This window comes from Theobroma cacao, chromosome 3 (genome assembly GCF_053813885.1).
Source record: "Theobroma cacao isolate CCN51 chromosome 3, ASM5381388v1, whole genome shotgun sequence".
Classification (NCBI taxonomy): Eukaryota; Viridiplantae; Streptophyta; class Magnoliopsida; order Malvales; family Malvaceae; genus Theobroma; species Theobroma cacao.
Window position 1 is genome coordinate 27790252 of NC_142641.1, and position 21149 is coordinate 27811400.

The window sequence follows — 21149 nt, forward strand, 5'->3', positions numbered from 1 at the left end:
CATACCATAGAGATAGAAATTGGATAGTGATGTTTAGGGTTTGATGTCACATCTTATTTTTGAGACATGATCGGCGCATAGACGTAGATAGGTATGACCCATTAGGCTCAAGCAAGCCTTATACAAAACATGCGTGGCCTTGTCATCCATTGCATTTATACAAAGTCATTATCATATAAACTCAATACAACATTATGGAACTCCTCAACATAATTTGTAGCTCATCAATCAAACATCCATTTCATTCTTAACATTACACAATTATGGAACTTCTCAACATAATGTGAAATTTTATTTCATTCAATATCAATATTCACAATAATAATTTGTGGTCTGGCACATATCCCATACCTATATTGCTATGGGCCATGCACCATAGTCTCAACATTATATGCACTTTTATTCAGGGCTTAACACAATATGAGGAAACACAAACAACTATATTGTTGTCAATTTTATCACGCAAGTGCACGTATCGTAAACAAGTAATATAGTCGAAATTAGAGTTCATTCCCATAAAGAATTGATCAAATCTTTTTATCAAGTACTAAAATTAAAATAACTTAATCTTATCCAAACAACCAAAATTAAAACTACTAAAAATTAAATAAACTAAAATTAAAACTATAAGCAAGAGTAACAATTTAATTAAAATCAAATAATCAAAAGTCTAGAACCATAATATCCCCTCAATGCTTCATTTGAATTTCTTCTATTCACTCTTTACTTACTATATAGGCTTGAGTTCTTAACTTAGAGTTCTAATTTATTTATAAGTCTCTATCGAGTTTCTTATAAAAATATCCATCTTAACCAATTTACTCTATGTCTATGCAAATTAAAATTAAGAAAGACTCGCTAAGTTTAGACTCTAATCTTGGAGACGTATGACATGTAAGTGTATGTTTACCCTACACGTGAATCAAATCAATCATCTTATGCAACTATTATTGAACATATGCTATTTCATCCATAGCTTACTTTAAATGCCCTCTCTTAGTTCCGTTTAGGTTTCTAAATCAGTCTAATTAGTGGCCAATCAATTAGATAGATTAAAAACTAGATTGAAATAAAAAACTCAAACGCTATCATTTATATGCGGGAAAGAATATTAAAAACTCAGACTACATATTAGGTTCAATTGCGATTTTAGGTTAAAAACTTAGTTCAACATAATGTATGTAAAAGTCATCCAAAAAAGAAATTTAACCATTAAAACTAAACAAGAAAGTATAAAGATAACAAGAAAAGAAAGAACTTTAATATTTTTCACGCTTCTGATCTGCAATCTTTCTCGTTTTCCTTGCTTCCTTGCTAGCTCTAATACTTCTCTTTTTTTTTTTCAAAAAAACCTAGCTTAATTCATGTTTTTTCGTGCTTCTCAAAGTGGAATTAAATAGGGCTCAAGTCCAATGCCAAATAGAAGTCAAACAGCTCTTAAATTTTTCTTTCTTCATTAGGTGTCTTGACCTTCTTTACTTGGGCGCCGCAATGTTGTGCACTATGTATTTTTTTTTAAGGTTTTCTTGTTGGCACTGTGGTCTTGGGTGCTTGGTGGCTATGGTGCCAAGTCTCAAATATGCCTTGAGGAATCCTTCCCAATTGAGGTGCCATGGCGCTCAAAGCTTTGTTTTGCTCATTCAGACTCTACTACACTACATCAACTTTGACATGATTTGTGACCACCTTTTATGCTGAACTGGGTGAAGTGGTAAGCATGAAAGTTGTACCTCTACTCTTAGCTTTTCAATAGTTTAAGAATCACATTGATTGGATTTTTGTATTGAAAGATATGCTCAAAATACCATAATATTTGCAGTTGAAGTCTGCACCTAAAGCGCATCTCCTTCACCAAATAGGCTTTTTTTATCAAAGCACACCTACAAAAACATAAAAGTTAACTTAAATAATAACTAAACTTAAAATAAAACATCATAAATTAACTTAACACAATTGAACCCAATATAATTAAATTAGTAAAATAAATGGTTAAAAACTTTTAATATTTAAATTAAATCTCAAGAATTTAGACAATATATGTTGGAAATTAAGCCAAATAACTCCATAAAATAGAGTTATCACTCTCCCAAGCTTAATATTTTGCTAGTCCTCAAGCAAAACATAAAAGAAATACTAAACAAAAGCGAAAGCAATTTAAATGATGTAATCAACCTAAACAACCTAACCAGAGACAAATAGCACTAAATCAAAGATCTCCATAATTTCCTAAAAAGTATATCTATAAATCTCCAACTCAAGGCAAAATATAATACATCATTCAAATTCATGTTTCAATTCAATTGCAAGCACATTTTTGAATGGATTTTTGTGTGTGTGAAATCTTTTACAAAGAATATTATACTTATCCTGGATGAGTTTATGTCAATGTAAAATTTCAAAATTAGTATTAGAACTTCATAAGTTTTCTTTTCATCTCTCTCTCCACTAATGTAGACGAAGTCAATGATCAATAGGTCTTTATTAAGCTTGTAATGTATGGCCAAGGTTAAGGTAGGATAAAGCATCATAATTTGGCTCAATTCACCTTAAGCACATAATCATTTTAGGACTTATATAGAGCTTTATTTTTATTCTCCAAGTAACTCTTTTTTCTTCTCTTTGAACTTTTCTTTTATTCAACGCTTTATTCTACTTTTTCTCTTCTTTTCTCTTTTTTTTTATCATAATTTCACACCCGCAAACTTTTTTCTTTGTATTGTAAATAGTGAGATAATTTTTTTATTAATTTTTGAATTTTTGAATTTTTCAACAACTTCACCTTTTACTACCTTTGCATTTAGCTTAATATATATTTCCTAAAACAATATACATGCTTAGGAGTGAGGGTTGTAAAATTGGAAATTCTATTTTAAGGCTAGGCTACATTATTATGCAATTAAACAAAGAAAACCAAAAATTAGGCTCAAAAGGGTATACTAGGGATAAAATATAATAAGGTTGGCTTAAAAGGCTTAAATGGTCCAAAGATAGCCAAAATAATTTTCCTAACTAAGTATTGTCTAGGATTTTATCTAGAGAAAGAATCATGCAAATTAAAGAATTTTTTGACATAATCTAAAATTCACATCAATATAAACCTTTTCTAGATATACATAATAATTCAAAACAAAAGATATAGTGCTCTATATATGTGGAAATCACATCATAACAATGATACTAAACAAAAGAATTTAGCATGAACTAAACAATATCCATATTCACTAAGAGCTAAAGACACAAGATAACTAAATTCTCATCATTGGATAAGGAAATCATTGAAAAAGTTGGCACTAATTACTTTAGATCCTAAGATTTTCAAACATACATAATGAAAAGTAAATGGTAAACTAACCTAATTAACTTAAAATTTAAATAAACATACAAATAAAATTAAATTCTAAATTCCCACAAAATATCTACCACTAGAAAAATAAGCTTTCCCCCTAAACTTAAATCAAACATTATCCTCAATGTTATAAAAATAAAGAAAAGGTACAGATTACTCCCCTAGTAGTTAAATGATTTCGAAAAAGCTTTAGTCTTCCTCTTTATCTTTATCTACCTCATTATCGCCCATGTTTGCAGAAGAATTCGATAAGGTTGGAAAAGAGTCCATTTCCATGCGTACAAAGTTGTCATAGGCTCTCAGCATTTGCTCAATCTATTGATTGCACTAGACTTGGTAGGATGCTTGTTGGGTGAACCGTTGCTCCAACTGTTGAAGCCTCTAAGGCAATGTTAAAGTCCAAGATCTGGGCTGAGGTGTTGGCTCCATTAGTTTTTGATGACAATAAAACATTCCCATTCATTTGTGTCTAATATTTCTACTTGAGTGTGCAGGACAAAAATTGTATGCCAATAGTAAATTAATCATTCAAAGGCACACATCAAAAATCATAAGAATAAGGAGTCACAACTGATCAACAAAACAGAAGCCTCTTAGTTGAATAATGAAGGGTATTAGTCAGATAAAATTAAAATTAGAAGTTGGCAGGCTCAAGAGGATTGAGAGACAGAGAAAACTTAGTCGACCAAGAAGTAGGTTAGTCAATTAAAAGCCTACTGCTAGAAATCTGGACTTCAAGACAAAAACAACTTAATCGACTAAGAAGTAAGATAATCGACTAAGTGCTCACTGCTAGAAACTGGGATCAAAAGATAGAAATGACTTAGTCGACTAAGAGCGTAGTTAGTCATCTAAGATCATTTTGTCAGAAAATTTGAATTGAGCACTAGAAGAGAGATTAACAGCTAGAACTGCCACCAAACTATTTTCAACGGTCAAAAACTACCTAACACCTATCAGAGCTGATTTTTCAAGTATTTAAGAGGCTCCCAACAGCTAGAAAATTGATTCAAGGCTTCCAAGTCCAAATAGAGCTCAAAAATTACAAAAACCTTCAGCATACTTTCTGCACTTCATTCCTATTCATGTAAAAGATTCAAGCACTTCACTTTGTACCACTTATATCAAGTCAGTGATCATAGGTACATCTTTATTTCTCTTTTCCTTCTATATTTAGAGTGTGCAAGACACTCTAAGGGATTTTATTCAAGCTTGGATTGCTTGATTGGGTGTATAGGTTCTAACTTAGCCTAGAAAGGTTAGTTTGGGTTTTAGTTGATCCCGGGAAAAATAATTGTAAAAGGTTATGACTGAGCTTGCTAAAAGCCATTGTAAAAGCTTGGTGAAAGCTTGGGAATTTCATCGTTCATAGTGATTGGTTTGGAAAATCCTTGGTTGAACAATCAAGGTAGTGGATGTAGGTCTTTGATCAAACTATTATAAATTCTTGTGTGATTGTCTGCTCTGTTTTTAGTTTTTCATTCATTCTTAAAACTTTTTTTTTCTTGCATTTGCGCCCAATTAGAAGTCAATTTTAGTAAGAGCCAAAAACTGCTATTCACCCTCCCTCTAGCACATTTACTTGGGACTAACGTGAGGAGCTTGAGGACATGGTGCAGATGAAGAGCTGCAACCAGCTGAAGGTTGAGAATATCGAAAGATCAATCCTACATCAATTCACACCTTTGAGTGCATCAACTCCTCATTGGAATCCCATTAGACACTGGCTCTCTTGCATAAAGGAATGATCAAGGACGGGAACCATAAACCATCACATTTTGTGCAGGCAATATGTAGCATGGTGTCTTGAGCCAACCTTGTATAGGGTTGTGACAAGGTAGAATTGCCTAGGAGATTAAGTTTTTTGTACCTCCAAGGGAGATGTCTCTTTTTCAAACATTGTAATGGCACTTGGTGACATTTTTAGAAATACTTGTTAAGTCATTAGGGGGTAGACCCTTTAGGAAAGGAATGTCCCCATCTCAAGCATTGTAATGGTTATTGGTGAAATACTTGTAAAATTTCATAAATTCTTTATAAGGGTGAGCAATCGGTGGGTTGTTGGGCTATCTCACTGGTTTAGGTGCATTTGTGGCTAACCATCTAGGGCTGCCTTAATGGCCCAACAATGACGCGTTTCTTCTCTTATCCCTTTGTGCTCATTTTCAATATTAATAAAACATTTTCTTTTATATAAGACTAATGGTTGCATATATGGCATTTCATATGCCATTTGATTTTAATGCTGTTTTTAATGACTTAACTCGTGGCTATTATTCATGTTGTTCAAATATAATCAAGCTATTAGCTAGCTTTAATAGAAGTGTCCACTCGAGCGTTGCACTAACTATTGTGTACTTAAGCGAAGATGGCGTAGTCCGTGATAGTTGGTATTAGAACACAGCTGGGACATGCTAAGCGAAAAGTAAACATAATGACCACACGAAGTTTGCCAAAAGTCCATTAGAGGATTGATGACTAAGAGGTTGCGGTGGTTGTAGTAGAAGCTCAAATGGCCTCGGATGCGCGAATAGATGAAATTAAGACAATCCAGCGAGAACTATCCGAGATGATTAATACCTTGAGTGATAAGACTAGGGATGCATTTGTGAGATCTCAACCCCTATAGGCTCATAACTATGCATAGACGCAATAACAAGGGCTAGAGGTAGTTTCATCATTTTCTCTAAAAAGTTCCCAGAAGAAGGTTTTATGATATTTTAAGATCTAAATAGGCATAAGATCGAATAAATAATGTGTAATGATGAAAACACGAAGAAAACTAGAGGTGGCAATATTTTTCATAATATGGGCAAAATGGTCATTTTGAACCCAAAGTCAAAATTTTAAGTTTTTGTAAACTCGAGTAGTTTAGATCTTTGTGGACCTTGTCATAGTGTCAAAAGAATAAAAAGATTGCACAAAGGATTGGAGAAGAATAAGTTAACTTGCTAAAGGGCATTTTCATAATTTCCAAAGGAAATGGATAAGTTTGAGCTATAAATATATTCTCCTTCCAGCAGCTTCTTTAATTTCCAGTAGCTTCTTCTTCTTCCTCCTTTCATCTCACGTTTGTTTCCCCCTCCATGGAAGCATGGTATGAAAACTTCATAACTTTCTCTCTCTAGCTTCAATTTTCATGCCTTTGTGCACCTTTTCATGGAACCCTTGTGCTTTTTCACTCTTTTACTTTAAAACCCTTGAAAAAATCCCACTTTCATACTTTCTCTCACTAGCTAGGTGTTTAGAGAGAGAAAAAGAGAGAAAGCTCCCATAATAGCTTGGAAAAATTTATTGAAAAGAATTTCAAAGTTACAAGCTACCAAGGTGAGTAGTGAATTAGAATTTATTTTTAGTGTTGGGAATGATTAGTAAGTACACTTGTGAATGTTTGTAGTTAAGGTTATCCACTCATTTTAGAGTGATTAGGGTAGTGAAAATAGATAGCCATTTAAATGGCAATTGGAAGCTATCTAAGAGAAAGCTTTAGACTTTATAATTATGTGAATTGACAAATTGGTGATGCTAATGTGATAATAGGTTCCAACGAAGCCCTATCATCCCATTTGGACCATTAGGGAAGTTAAGATCAGCTAAAGGCTCAAATAATACCGGTGAGTGAACTGCATTTCAAAATCATTTTTGGAATGTGATTGTTTTGTACAACGCATTTGAATGATTTTATACAACTTTTCTTAAAAACGAGTGCCTTGGGAACAAGCCTTTGATAATTGACTTTATGTTATGACATGTGGTTGTTATGGAATCGTGCACTACTACATTATGTTGGTATATATATATATATAGATATATATGTTGTGCATGATGGTTGATATTGTGTGATGATTATAACCGTGTGTATGCACGATGTGGGGGGATGCACATGTCGGTGATGGCATGGTGAGGGAGGTGCATGATGATAGTGCCCGTGTGCACAATGTGGGGGGATGTACACGATGGCACTGACTGTGCACAATGTGAGGGGATGTACACAATGACTCTGGATATGTGCACGATGTGGGGGGATGCACATGAGCTGGGTGTGATGATGGTGATATTGGTGGTTATCTATGTATTCATGTATATCTATGTTTATGAAATAAAAGCTTATGAATATGGTATATGATTGAAATGCATGTGAAACTTGACATGTTGAACTTTGGGAAATTATATGTGTTTTATGTTGTTTCTGTCATTTCAGCAGGATGGCCTTTTCTTGAGGAAATGGGAAATTTTTGCTAGTGCCCTGTTTATCATTAGCCACCATGTCAAAGTACGGGATATTACACAACCTCTTCATAAAGACACATTTTGTCTAAAAGGCATCTCTACATTTTTGCCAAACACAACTTTTGGATAAAGTTATTGTTTCAATAGTCATCTTATGAAAAGATAACTATTCATTCCATATATTATAACCTTTAAGTTATAACTTGAAACAATAACTTTTCATATTTAACTTTTGAGCCATGGTTTCTTTTCCATATGTCTCATAACTTTTGGATGTCATTTTTCAAGAGACATAACCATTCACATGAAAACCTTCCTATTATCTAATAGACACATTATGTCACTTTACGTGACATAACTTTTGAGCTAATGATAGCTTTTCATCATGTGACATAACCTTTAATTTTGAAAATACACCAACAATCCCTCACCATTTTCAAAATTTCCAAATACCAACAACTTTGGGAACCTTGTGCATAAATGAAGGTATCCCGTAGATTTGAACCTTCACTTAGTGAGTGTGGTTGGTTTTAGTTTGAATTGAGTGGTTGACCAAGCATTGAACCATCGATTCTTCATTGACTAGTCGGGCCACTAAACGCACACAAGCTTTCTTGCTCACTTTGTATATAGTTTTACTAACACGTTTTATGGCCTTGTGTTTTGCATCCATTCATGAGTGCTGTTGGAGTCAAGCCTTTAGCTCCTAGAAGCGGCCACACTTCCACTCACATAGGTAGCCCCCATCAAAAGTACTCCATAATTATAGTACTTCAACATATACATGTTATGGTTCTATTAAGAACTTTTGTTCATCTTTACTTTACACATTATGGAAACCAAGCACTATTCACCTTGGGATGGAAAATATAAATTAGTGCTTGCAATCACCATGTGGTAGAATCGTCAGTACCGGAGACTTGCAGGTTAGCCACAAGCATCGAGGTGAGTTCCCACATTGGCTATTTAGTTAATAGGCTTGAGACCCATCCCTCTTAAGGTTTTTATTACCAGGTCCCTTTTTAGACCTTTAGCAAACGGATCCGTTAAATTTTCACCAGACCTCACATAGCCTATAGTGATTATACCATCACTAATTCTTTGTGTTATAATGCTGTGTAGAAGTCCAATATATCGACTCTTTCCATTGTATGCTTGATTATATGCCTTTGATATAGTGGCTTTATTGTCACAATGTATAAAGATTGGTGCCATTGGTTTAGGCCACAATGGAATTTAATAGAGTAAATCTCTCAACCATTCCGCTTCTTGGTGGCAGATGCTAAGGCTATAAATTTAGCCGTCATGATGGAGTCTACTTGACAAGATTGTTTATTAGAACCCCAAGAACAACACCCCTACTAATTGTAAAAATCTAACTAGTCATGAATGTATAATCTGCTCTATTTGAGTTCCAACTAGCATTTGTATACCCTTCTAAAACTGAAGGAAAACCTAAATAACAAATGCCATAATTCTTTGTACTTTTTAAGTACCTTAGAACTCTATGAACAACATACCAATGCTTTTTACTTGGATTACTTGTAAATCGACTTAGCATTCTAACCGTAAAAGCAATATATGACCTTGTACAGACCATTGCATACATTAGGCATCCAATCACCTTTGCATATTCATTTTATGCTATTGGCTTGTCTTTGTTAGGTATTAGCCTTAGATTAGAATCATAAGGTGTTGTCATTGGCATACAATCTGACTTGTCATACTTCATTACAATCTTTTCGATGTAATGAGATTAAGACAATGTTAGGCCATTATTGTCTCTCATTATTCTTATACCAAGAATAACATCTGCCGTACCCATATCTTTCATGTCAAAATTCTTTGACAAGAACCTTTTTGTGTCTGCCACTTGTTCCAAATCGGTACCAAAGATTAACATGTCATCTGCATATAAGCAAATGATGACGCCTCTTCCATTATGGAATTTATTGCAGACACATTTGTTAGATTGATTGATCTTGTAGCCGTTAGCTAGCACAATTTCATCAAACTTTTGATGCCATTGTTTAGGCGTTTGTTTTAATCCATACAAGAACTTTACAAGCGTACATACTTTCTTTTCTTGACTAGGAAGGACAAACCCTTCAGGTTGTTCCATATACACCTCTTCATCTAACTCACCATTTAGGAATGCTGTTTTAACATCCATCCGGTGAAGTGCTATAAGCACTTTAATTGTAGCTATTCTTGCTACCAATGCATATGTGTCAAAATAATCAACACCTTCCTTTTGTTTAAAGCCTTTTGCCACTATCATTGCTTTAAACTTTTCTACAGTTCCATAAACTTTCATTTTCTTTTTGAAAATCCACTTACAACCTATTGGCTTGGAACCTGGTGGAAGGTCTACCAATTTCCATGTTTTATTTCCCATTATCGAGTCCATCTCATCTTGTATTGCTTCTCTCCAAAATGAAGCATCTCGAGATTTCATTGCCTCTTCATAAGTTTAAGGATCACCTTCACCTTCTACATTAAAGCAATAAGGTAAGTATTCACATGTTTCCTCTCTTGTACCTTCTACTAAGTACATGAGCAAATCAGATCCACATGTTTTTGCTTTTCTAATTCTTTTACTTCTCAGAAGCTCAATAGTTTTCTCATCATTTTTTGAAAAACTATCACTTTTTGTTACTAGTTTCTTGGGTCTTGGAATTGAATTGAACCTTGTTTCATCAAAGATAGCATCCCTTGATTCTATGACTGTATTAATAGAATATGAATCATTGGGCTCTATCACCATGAAATGATATGCTTTACTATGTTCAGCATATTCTATAAATATACATTCAATTCCTTTTTCACCCAATTTCCTTTTCTTTGGCTTTGGAACTTTTACTATGGCTCGACATCTCCAAACTCTTAAATAATTAAGGTTTGGCTTTCTTCTTTTCCATAGTTCATAAAGAGTAGTTTTGCTCCTTTTGTTTAGGATTCTATTTAGTATATGGCAAGTCGTTAAAAAGACTTCACCCCAAAAACCTTCCTAAACCTGAATTAGAAAGCAAAGCATTGACCATTTCCATAAGAACTCGATTCTTACGTTTCGCTACACCATTTTGTTCTGGTGTGTATGGAGCGATGGTCTCATGAATAATACTAGTGGACTCAAAATACTTGGGATCATAATATTCACCTCTTCTATCACTTCGTAAACATTTAATAAGCAATTCACAACACAATTCAACTTCTCTTTTATAAATTCTAAATTTCTCCATTGCTTCATCTTTAGTATGCAATAAGTAAACATAGCAATATCTAGAGAAGTCATCAATAAATGTTACGAAGTATTTCTTTCCACCAATAGATGGAGTACTATGTGTTGGGTGAGGGCTGATCATGCATCAAATACAAATAAAACGCGACAGAAATAAATTTAAAAATAAAATTTACAGCTCACCTTCCTAGGATCTCTTTCATGCCAAATCGAGTACAAAATTAAATTAAAATAAAAGTATATGATCATATCACTTTACCTAAATAATAAAGATTGATGAATCCTTTGTTAAACCACCAAATCAACTTTCAAAAAGCTCAATTATCTTAGCCTGTTGTTGCAAACCAAAGCTGTCCAAGGAATCCTTGTGCAGCCTCTAATGGTGATCCACACCAATGAATGAGAAAATCCTTCTTTAAGGATTGAGAGTGCTATGCCTTGACAATGTGCTAGCAAAGATGAGTTTCATAAACTCATAATTCACACAAAATTGTGGGGTTGAACACAAAAAAAAAAAAATGAAGTGAATGAAAAACTATTTTTCTTCACACATGAACAGCAAGATAAAAGAATTTCTAATGTGCTGTTCACTCTTTTTTTTTTTTTCAGCCGTTTCTACACTATTTGTTTGGAGGCTATAGCAAGGTATTTATACCTTGGATTAATTTTAAACCTTAATTACAAAACTATTTTGTAATTGCTAATTAATTCAATAATTTTAATAAATAATTTAATTAAGTCCTTTAGAAGCCCAATTAACTTAATTGTTTAATTTAATCAATTAGGCCGAATAACTTAATTAAAAAATTTAATTAATTAAGCCCAACAATTTAATTAAACAATTTTAATGAACTAGGCCCAATGACTTAATTAAACAAATTTAATCAATTAGGCCCAATAACTTAATTATTTAATTTAATTAATTAGGCCCAATGACTTAATTAAACAATTTAATTAATTAGGCCCAATGATTTAATTAAACAATTTAGTTAATTAGGCACAACTTAATTAAACAATTTTAATCAAGTGCTTGAGAAGGTCATAACTTCTAATTTGATTAAGTCCAACTTAATCACCTCTCCCATTTTATTTTCAACATTCCTATTAGGTATGTGACCCATTAGGCTTTTAACATGTTGGCAATGAACTCAACATATAATTCTTAAGTTAAACTTAGAATTAGATAAATTTAAACTATAAATTTATCATTGATCAAGTTAACTACCTAGGGTTCATAGACCAAGATTGGGATCTAGCAATCCACCATAGCCACCCAAATGTTAGAAGAGTCAAGATGGTTTGACTCAACCTTTCAGTGATCAGTCTTTCAGTGTAATTCATTCCCTCATTATATATCCCGAAAATGATAAGAGCATGGTGCAGTGTCTACTCTTATTGATCTCTATATTCGTTCTTAAAGTTTGATCATCATCTTTATAAAGACTTATGAAACTCCTTTCATAATCTTCAAGTCGCCTTGGCCAAGGACCTCAATAAGCTAATATCAACCAAGAACAGCTAGGATATGTCCCCTTCATCACTTGGGGTGATGATTCCTATCTTGACCACTCATTTGCCTTCACATGCTTCATACTATACCCAAAAGCATCTTGTTTTGGCATCCTTGGTTAGGCACCCGTAGGGATGAAATCAAAGTATAGCACTCCACACATAAGACAACCTAGTGTCTCAAGTCTAGGGAGTATTTACACAACTAACACATGAGAAGTATTGCATAGACACTTGAGTGAAATACCAAATGCACTACTCATGGCGGGTCATGTTTAGTGAACTTGCTCTCCTAGGCAAACACCTATATTCTAGTTCCAAGTATCTCTATACTTCAACCTATGAGATCGGTTGCTTACTTCTCAAGTAAGGAACATAGAATGTACCAGTCTCTAAGTATCATTGATGTCTAGTCTCAATGATACATTGACTAGGAACATTTTCAGATTACGCTTTGATACATAAGGATCTCATAACTACAACCCATTACAATTCCCTTGCAAGGCATATTAATCTCATGGACTTCATCCAATTCGACTTATAACTTGTTATAATTGATGTCTTATTGATGAAGGAAAACCTTTAATCATTCAACATAATTGATGTTGTTGCATGATTGGAATCAAGCCTTAACCAATCCCAATTGGCTACAAGGCTCATCCCAACATCTCCCACTAGCACAAAGCCAATTGCTACCTCATCGTATGTGGATTCAAATCCATCTAGCAATCGTGTCTCAGTGTAGACTCACTTGTGCCCTTCAATGTGGTTAATTATTTTTATCTATCTTCGAAATGTCTATGCATCATATCATGTCATATTTTTATCCACTATTATGGCTCCATCGTTACATTAACAATGTTTAGAACCCTTTATTAGTTCCATGAACTAATGATATAAATATCTTCTTATTTGAGCCCTTTATAATAGGATGTATATGACTTTATTTTTATACATGTATAATCCCTTTTGTTCCTTGGGACCATTCCAACTAGACTATGTTACATGCATCATATGCATGTGTCACTCTATGTTATGCCATCTGGCTCTTTTAAACTTTTATTGTCATTGGGCTCTTCCTAAATCCAAGATCCTTTTTGAGAGTAATATTCAAACTCTTTTGAATATTCCATGACATTTATACACCTCAATGTATGCTTGGAATCATATTGGTTTGGAATATCATAATGGGCTTTTATGTTGGAGAGATATGGACCAAATCATATTGCAATATGAAGTTGCTTTCTTTCTTGAACATTCATCTCTATGTTTTGCTCTTAAGAAAGTTCCATTTTATATGAATCAATATTCAACCTTTTGATCAATTGAACATAATTCATAATTGATCAAATATCATTGCAAGAATAAACATGAAGCATGGATAATTAAATATGACATAATTAGTCCAAATAATTATTCAAACTTGAAACATATAAACTTCCACATCCAAATGATAAAGACAAATGTTTCACCAGCCATTCCCATGGCAATCACATAATTAATGTTTCAAAAACATCCAAATAAATTATCCAACATGTTGAGATAAATAGGAGTGTAACCATCCAATGTAGCATTTAATGCTTTAGGTAGTCCATCCATGTGGTCACCTCCTCAGCCAAGATCCTACTCATCTTTATCTTTACTCCCTGCAATATGTCAAACATATGAGAACCAACTTTGAGGTATCATATACCTTTAATATATAAAGTAGAATTATTTAGCAAATGGTACTTGAATCAGAAACTTCAATAAGCTTCTTTTTCTTGCTCACAGTAGCTAGGTACTCCTTGTAGTTCTTCCTCCAATGCCCAAGTTTGCCACAATGATGGCAAATTTCCTTCTCTTTGTCCTTTTTGACACCTCCCTTAGGCTTCAAGGCCTTCTCATTTTGGGATTTTACTTTCTTCCCTTTTTGGGCTTTCTTCTTCTATTGCTTCGTATGAGCCTTGGAAGAAGAAACAAGAAGCAATGATCCCTTATCTTTCTTGATGGACCTCTCTATCGTGTCTAGCATATTTAGAAGTTCAGGAAGAATGGCTTCCAATCGATTCATATGAAAGTTCAACACGAACTGACTAAAGCTATTAGGAAGAGATTGTAGAACTAAGTCTATACTTAGCTCATAATTCATTGCTAATCCCAATTGTCCAAGTCTCTCGATGAGTCCAATCATCTTCAACACATGGGGTCTAACAGAACTACCTTCTGCCATCTTGCATCGAAATAGCTCTTTAGAGATCTCATATCTCTCAGTGCGCCCCTCTTTATCGAACAGTTCTCTATGGTGAAGAATCATGGATTGGACATCCATATGTTCATATTGCTTTTGAAGCTCAAGGGTCATACTGGCTAGCATCACGCATGCTGCCTGATCATCGTCATCTTTATGACGTTGATTTGCTTCCTTATCCTCAGCACTAACATTAGTAGTAGGGACTGATGGAATAGGAGTTTCAAGGACATAGGATTTTTTCTCTTGTTTCAAGACGATTTTAAGGTTCCGAAACTAATCGAGGAAGTTGGGGCTAGTGAGTTTATTTGCATCCAAGATGCTCCGCAATGACAGATTATTAGCCATGTATATAAATTATGCCTAAATAGATAAAATAAAGCAATAAGTAAACATCATGCATAAACTATTTAAAACAAGGTTTTAAAATTTTAAATTGTTCTCCCACTATTTTCTACAAGATGATAACTCTCCATATCACCTCGAGAGATCTCTACTAGGATTCTCTTAGTGGGCTAGGATCCCATCCATATAGTCATGGCCTTGAGTGTGCTCAACAAACCATGATAGATAGATTAGGTAGGTAATTGAGCTTACCAATTGTATCTCTATACAACTCCTAGATCAGCTAGGTGACAACACATTGTCTAAACATATCATATATGTTTCGCCTAGCCTTTGCCTCTAGTTTCCATAATAATCAAGTTTCCAAGCATCCAAATTTTATGAAACTAGTTGACTAAGACCCACAAATAGCTCAAACATACTTGTGTAAAAGTGTGGCCTTGAGTGTGCTTAACAAGCCTCCGATTAAAAAAGTAGCCAAGTTATCTTGCTATATGGTGGAAGGCAACTTAATCATACGTGGTATGTGTTGGCTCCATTAGTTTTTGATGATAATAAAACATTCTCATTTATTTGTGTCTAATATCTTTACTTGAGTGTGCAGGAAAATTAATATATGAAATTAATTATTTAACTCTTCAAAGAGTATATCAAGAGAAAAAGAGGGATAAAAATAACAAGATGTAACTGTCTAACAAGGAGGAAGCCTATTGGTGAAACAAGGAAGAATGTTGGTTGACCAAGTTTTAAGTTGGAGGAATGACAGGTTGAAGAGTTTGAGAAATAGAACCAAGTTAGTCGACCAAGTCAGTCGACTAAGTGCTCTCTGCTAGAATCTGTAACTTGAAATAGAACCAACTTAGTCGACCAAGTCAGTCGACTAAGAACTCTCTATCTGCAAATTGAACCAGAGCACTACAAGACAGATTAACGGCTAGAACTCATCCTCAACTGTTTCCAACGGGTATAAAATTGCCAAACTGCCATCAGAGTTGCATCTCCAAGTATAAAAGTGTGAAACCTTGTTCAGCTCGATTAAAAGACGGTATTATACCGAGTGGTACAACTAAGTTAAATCGAGCCTTGAACTAGTTCAAATAGAAATTCTAAGAGGAATTTGAAAATTTTGAAACCCACAGAATGGCTTAGAATAGTGATTTGGAGTTTAAAGTCCAGTTTGGAGTCCATCAAGAAAATTGACCGATTAGGGACAAAACGGTCATTTTACCATTTGATGATAAAATGGGGATTTTTAGCCGAGATTTGATCACATTTGACCAAAAGTAATTATATGAAATATAATTATGATTATTGGAGTATAAAATGATGTTTAGTAGTGAAAAAAATTATGATTCCTGGTATTTTTGGAGTACAAGGGCAAAATGGTAATTTTGCCACTAGAGGACTAAACGGGAATTTTTTTAAAATGAGTTTTTGCCCCATATGGTTAATATTGATCAATGTTAGTGTTATTTGAGGTTGAAAAGTAGAAATAATTTGATTCCGGTACATTTCAGAGTATAGGGGCAAAATCGTAATTTTTTCACTCCGGGGGCAAATCGGTAAATTTTTCGCCCCAACACTTGTCAAGGCCAAGGGATTTTATTCATCCTGTAAATGAATAAACATGAGAAATGTGTGGTGGAGAGAGATTGCTTAATGGCTAAGTATGACACATGGACCAATGGAATGGTGACATGTGTCAAAATCTGATCCATTCATTATTTTCTTTATAAAAGGCATAAAAATCAGCCCATTTCTCCCATAGTGATCAGCCAAACCAGAAGAGAAGAGAAACCAAGGAAGAACAAGCCCTAAGTGGAAAAAATCAAAGAGAGTGTTGGAATTCAAGGAAACAAGCTAGGTAAGTTAAAATTTCTTTAATTCTCCTTGATACCTAGCTTACCCATGCTTTTGTTCTTGATTTTCATGGTTGAATATTGAGTTATCATGATGAATTCAATTCTGAAAAATGGGTATGGAAGAGGAATTGTTGTTGGAATAATTTGATTTTAAACTATGTTAGTGTTTAGGGATAGTTAAGCATGGTTATGAACACAACCACAAAAGAAATATTCAATTTCTCTAGGGTTCCTTGTTGGTCGAACCATGACGGCTGAATATCAATGGGGGCTTGTTTTTATTTCAAGGAAAATGGCTTGGAAAATGATGAATTAAGGTGAAACGGTTATGTAGAAATATTTTCGGTGCTAGTGCACCAAATGACCGAATTTTTCTATAAGGAACTGTGAGGGTTCTAATGCTGAATTTGGCTTTATTTAAATGGTATGCGGTAAATTAAGGTATTAGAGGAGAAATGGATTAATTTGGAGTGAAATTGGATGCACTGGCCAATTTGTCGGATGAAAAATCGACTTAGGCCAGTATTGAGTCTAGATGGCTACCCGTGCATTTTTCATTTCATATCATATATATATCGAGCTTGAAATAGCCTCTGACTATTAGACGCAATTTAATTGGAATATGTGTCATGGATTATGGCTAGGTGGTGAGCCATTGGATACGGGTAAAGGACTGTACCCGCGGACTGAAAATAAGAGTATTTCTACTCCTAATACAGGTGAGTGGACTTGCATTTCAAACTTATTTTGGGGAATATGAAAGATTCTATCCAACTTGTCTTAAAAAATGTACCTTGGGAACAAGCTTTTACTAAAATGATTTTATATTGTGAAAATGTGCTATACAATGATTTATGTGTTATCACAATATGATAAAATGCATGATATGCATTGGATGCTTCTTTGCATGTTGATTTGGACCCGGTTATGTGCTAGTAGGAGTGCATATAAGCCGTTGCTGACCCGGCTATGTGAGAGTAGGAGTGCACATAAGCCGTTTCTGACCCGACTATGTGCGAGTGGGAGTGCACATAAGCCGTTGCTGACCCGGCTATGTACGAGTAGGAGTGAACATAAGCCGTTGCTGACCCGGCTATGTGCGAGTAGGAGTGCACATAAGCTGTTGCTAACCCTACTATGTGCGAATAGGAGTGCACATAAGCCGTTGCTGTCCCGGCTATGTGCGAGTGGGAGTGCACATAAGCCGTTGCTGACCCGGCTATATGCGAATGGGAGTACGCATAAGCCGTTGCATATGAGATGATGATGATGGGATGGTGTGCATGATGATGATGATGGGATGGTGTGCATGTTGATGATGGGTATATGGTTGTAAATGCAAATATGTAAGCATTTGTTTTGTTGGAATTTGGAAGTTTACATGTGTTACATGTTGCTATTGTTATTTTAGCAGGCTGACTTGTTTTAAGGGAAAAATGAGACTTTTTCCTTGATGTTCTGGTTCTCGCTGCAGCGAGAATGAAGTTCGCTAAAACGAGAAACTTTCTATCCATTTTGCTAACTTGTGGGTTTTTGCCATACATCCCATTTCTTTGGTACCATAGTTGAGCATGGATTTTTGTAAAGTGATTTACTCATGTGGGGTTTACATGAGGGGTTTAAAGGAGCTAAAACAATTGCATGGTTTTGAGAAAATGAATGCATCATGATTTCGATAAGCATTCCTTATGGTATGCTTGTTCCCTTCTTGTTCACTCATTGAATATTGTACTCACGTTTTATAAAAAATTCATGTTTACAGATCAGGTGACTATTGGACCCCAGATCGAGGAGTCCAGGTAGTGCATTTCCTGGGTATGTGTCTGGCATTCGATAGTAATCCCTTTTATTGTAAATGTCTCTGCTGGAAGTCATGGGTCCTTTTGTATTGTGAATACAATCTAATAATGTGAATATGTGTATGCAATGTAAATTGCTAAATACATGACTGGTATAGTACATGTATATCATTATCGATAATGCCATTGTGTTTTGGCTATGTTCACACCCGTGACAAGGTGTGTGTGTATGCATGATATGATAAATTTGTTAAGGAAAAGTAAATGGATAGGCTTGCTTGGGTTTAGTGAGCTATGCTCATTGAGCTCATGCGCCGGTCATGGCCCGGGAAATTGGGTCGTGACAAAAAGGGTCTTCCAACAATTAGAAACAAGTTTTTAGAAGCCTTGAATGAGATTTGAGCTATAAAAAGTTAAAAAAACCAGAAAATCTTCACTGCACTTGTCGCACTTGAACGCCTACTCTTTGCATTTGTATTTTGCACTCAATCTTGTATCAATCAGATCAACTAGTGATCATAGGTACTTTCTTTTACTACTTTTCTTCTATTCTTAGAGTGAGGAAGTCACTCTAAGGAGTTATTCAAGCTTGGGATAGCTTGATTGTTGTAGGTTGTGGTTGAGCCTTGGAAAAACCACTTTGGGTTTTAGTTTAGCCCGTGAAAAACTAGTGTAAAAGGTTTTGGCTGAGCCTTGAAAAGTCATTGTAAAGCTTGGTGAAAGCTTATGAATTTCACCAGTTCTTAGTGGATTTGTTGGAAAAATCCTAGGTTGGATAATCAAGGTAGTGGATGTAGGTCTTGGACAGAACCACTATAAATTACTGCGCATTATCTACTCTGGTTTTATTTTCTTTGTTCTAAAAATTAGTTTCTCATCTTGTTAAGAGCTGAGTTGTGCTATTCACCCCCCCTCTAGCATATTTTATTGGGACCAACAAGTGGTATCAGAGCTAGTTCCCTATTATTAAGGTCTAACACCCTTGGGAAGATCCAAATGGCTCTCCAAAAATCTATAGTTGCTAAGGGACAGTCCATAAACAGACCACCTCTATTTGATGGCTCAAATTACCCCTATTGGAGTATTAGAATGTCAATTTATGTAAGGGCAATAGATTATGAGATGTGGGATGTCATGACCGATGGTCTTTTCATTTCACTGATTAAAAATTTTGTCAATGGTAAGAAAACTCCTAAGGATAGAAATAAATGGACAACAACTGAAATGAAGAGAGCATAAATCAACTCTAAGGCCATGCACACTCTCATTTATGCACTTGATTATAGAGAATACGATAAAGTGTCCATGTGCAAAAGTGCCAAGGAAATTTGACAAAAATTAGAAGAGTTATATGGAGAAACAAAGATGCAAAAGGAAGAAAAGGCAAAGAAAAACAGAAAATTGAAGAAGTCAATGGTGGCTGCAACATGGTCAAACAATGATACTTCAAGCTCAAATGTTGAAGAAGAAAAAGCTGAAGAACGAGCAAATTTATGTCTAATGGCCAAAGAAGATGAATTTGAGGTATCTTCATCTCCTTGTGATATTTCAATTTATGAGTTTCAAGAAGAATATGAAAGTCTCTATGATGAGTTTGAAAAACTTGTATCAAAATATAAAACCTTGAAAAGAAAAGCTACATCTCTTGAGATTGATTTGCAAAAGATAAAACATGATTTCAACTCTGTTTTTGAACAAAGAAATTTTCTGCAAATTGAATTGGAACATTCAAAAGTAGATTTTGAAACTTTAAAATTGGAATTGGAAAACAAAACTGAAGCCTTACAAAAGGTAAGTGAAGAAAATGCTGCACTCGAAAGTTTGAAAAATGAAACTTCAAAAAGAGACACATACTTCAAGAAAAATTTTGTTAATGCATCATCTAGACGTTATATTTGTGATAGAATTGGTCATTTATCCTATGACTGCTATAGAAAAAGAAGTATGCAAAAAATAAGAAGAATTTGGGTTCCAAAAGGATCCTACATTGCTACTAACCTTCAAGGACCAATCAAAGTATGGGCACCTATTAAGAAAAATTAAAAATCTGTCTTGTAGGTTGAGCTGCACTTAAAAGAGACATGTTCAAGAGCTCAACTCAAGAAGAAGCAGCCTTGGTACATGGACAGTGGTTGCTCACGACACATGACAGGAGATGAAATGTTATTTGCTCAGCTGGACAAAAGAAAGGGAGGTACCGTATCCTTTGGTGATGATTGAAAAGGTAAAATTCATGGTATAGGAACGGTTGGTTAGAACTCCCAAACTCAAATAAGTAATGTGTTATTGGTTAATGGTTTGAAGCATAATTTATTGAGCATTAGTCAATTATGTGACAAAAGATTTAAAGTATGTTTTGATTCAAATAAGTGTGTAGTAATAGACATAGGCACAAACAAAGTCTCATTTATAGGAAAAAGATTGAAGAATATGTATGTCGTTTTTCTTGAGGATCTTGAAATAGATAGTGAAATATGTCTTGTTGCAAATGATAGCTGGTTATGGCATAGGAGATTAGGACATGTAAGCTTGCATACTATGTCAAAATTGATTAGATAGAGCTTAGTTGTTGGGCTGTCGAATTTAA

General features: G+C 34.5%; 1 protein-coding gene across 1 annotated transcript; it reads right to left on the reverse strand.

The window, feature by feature from the left end:
- Positions 1 to 14253: 14253 nt before the first annotated feature.
- Positions 14254 to 14670, reverse strand: LOC148763669 (uncharacterized). The gene has a single exon (XM_088804601.1). The coding sequence runs from the start codon at positions 14668 to 14670 to the stop codon at positions 14254 to 14256; it is 417 nt and encodes a 138-aa protein (XP_088660727.1).
- Between the last annotated feature and the right edge of the window lie 6479 nt (positions 14671 to 21149).

Coding starts and splice junctions, on each gene's coding strand:
- LOC148763669 (XM_088804601.1), bottom strand. CDS start 14,670: ATGACCCTTGAGCTTCAAAAGCAATATGAACATATGGATGTCCAATCC.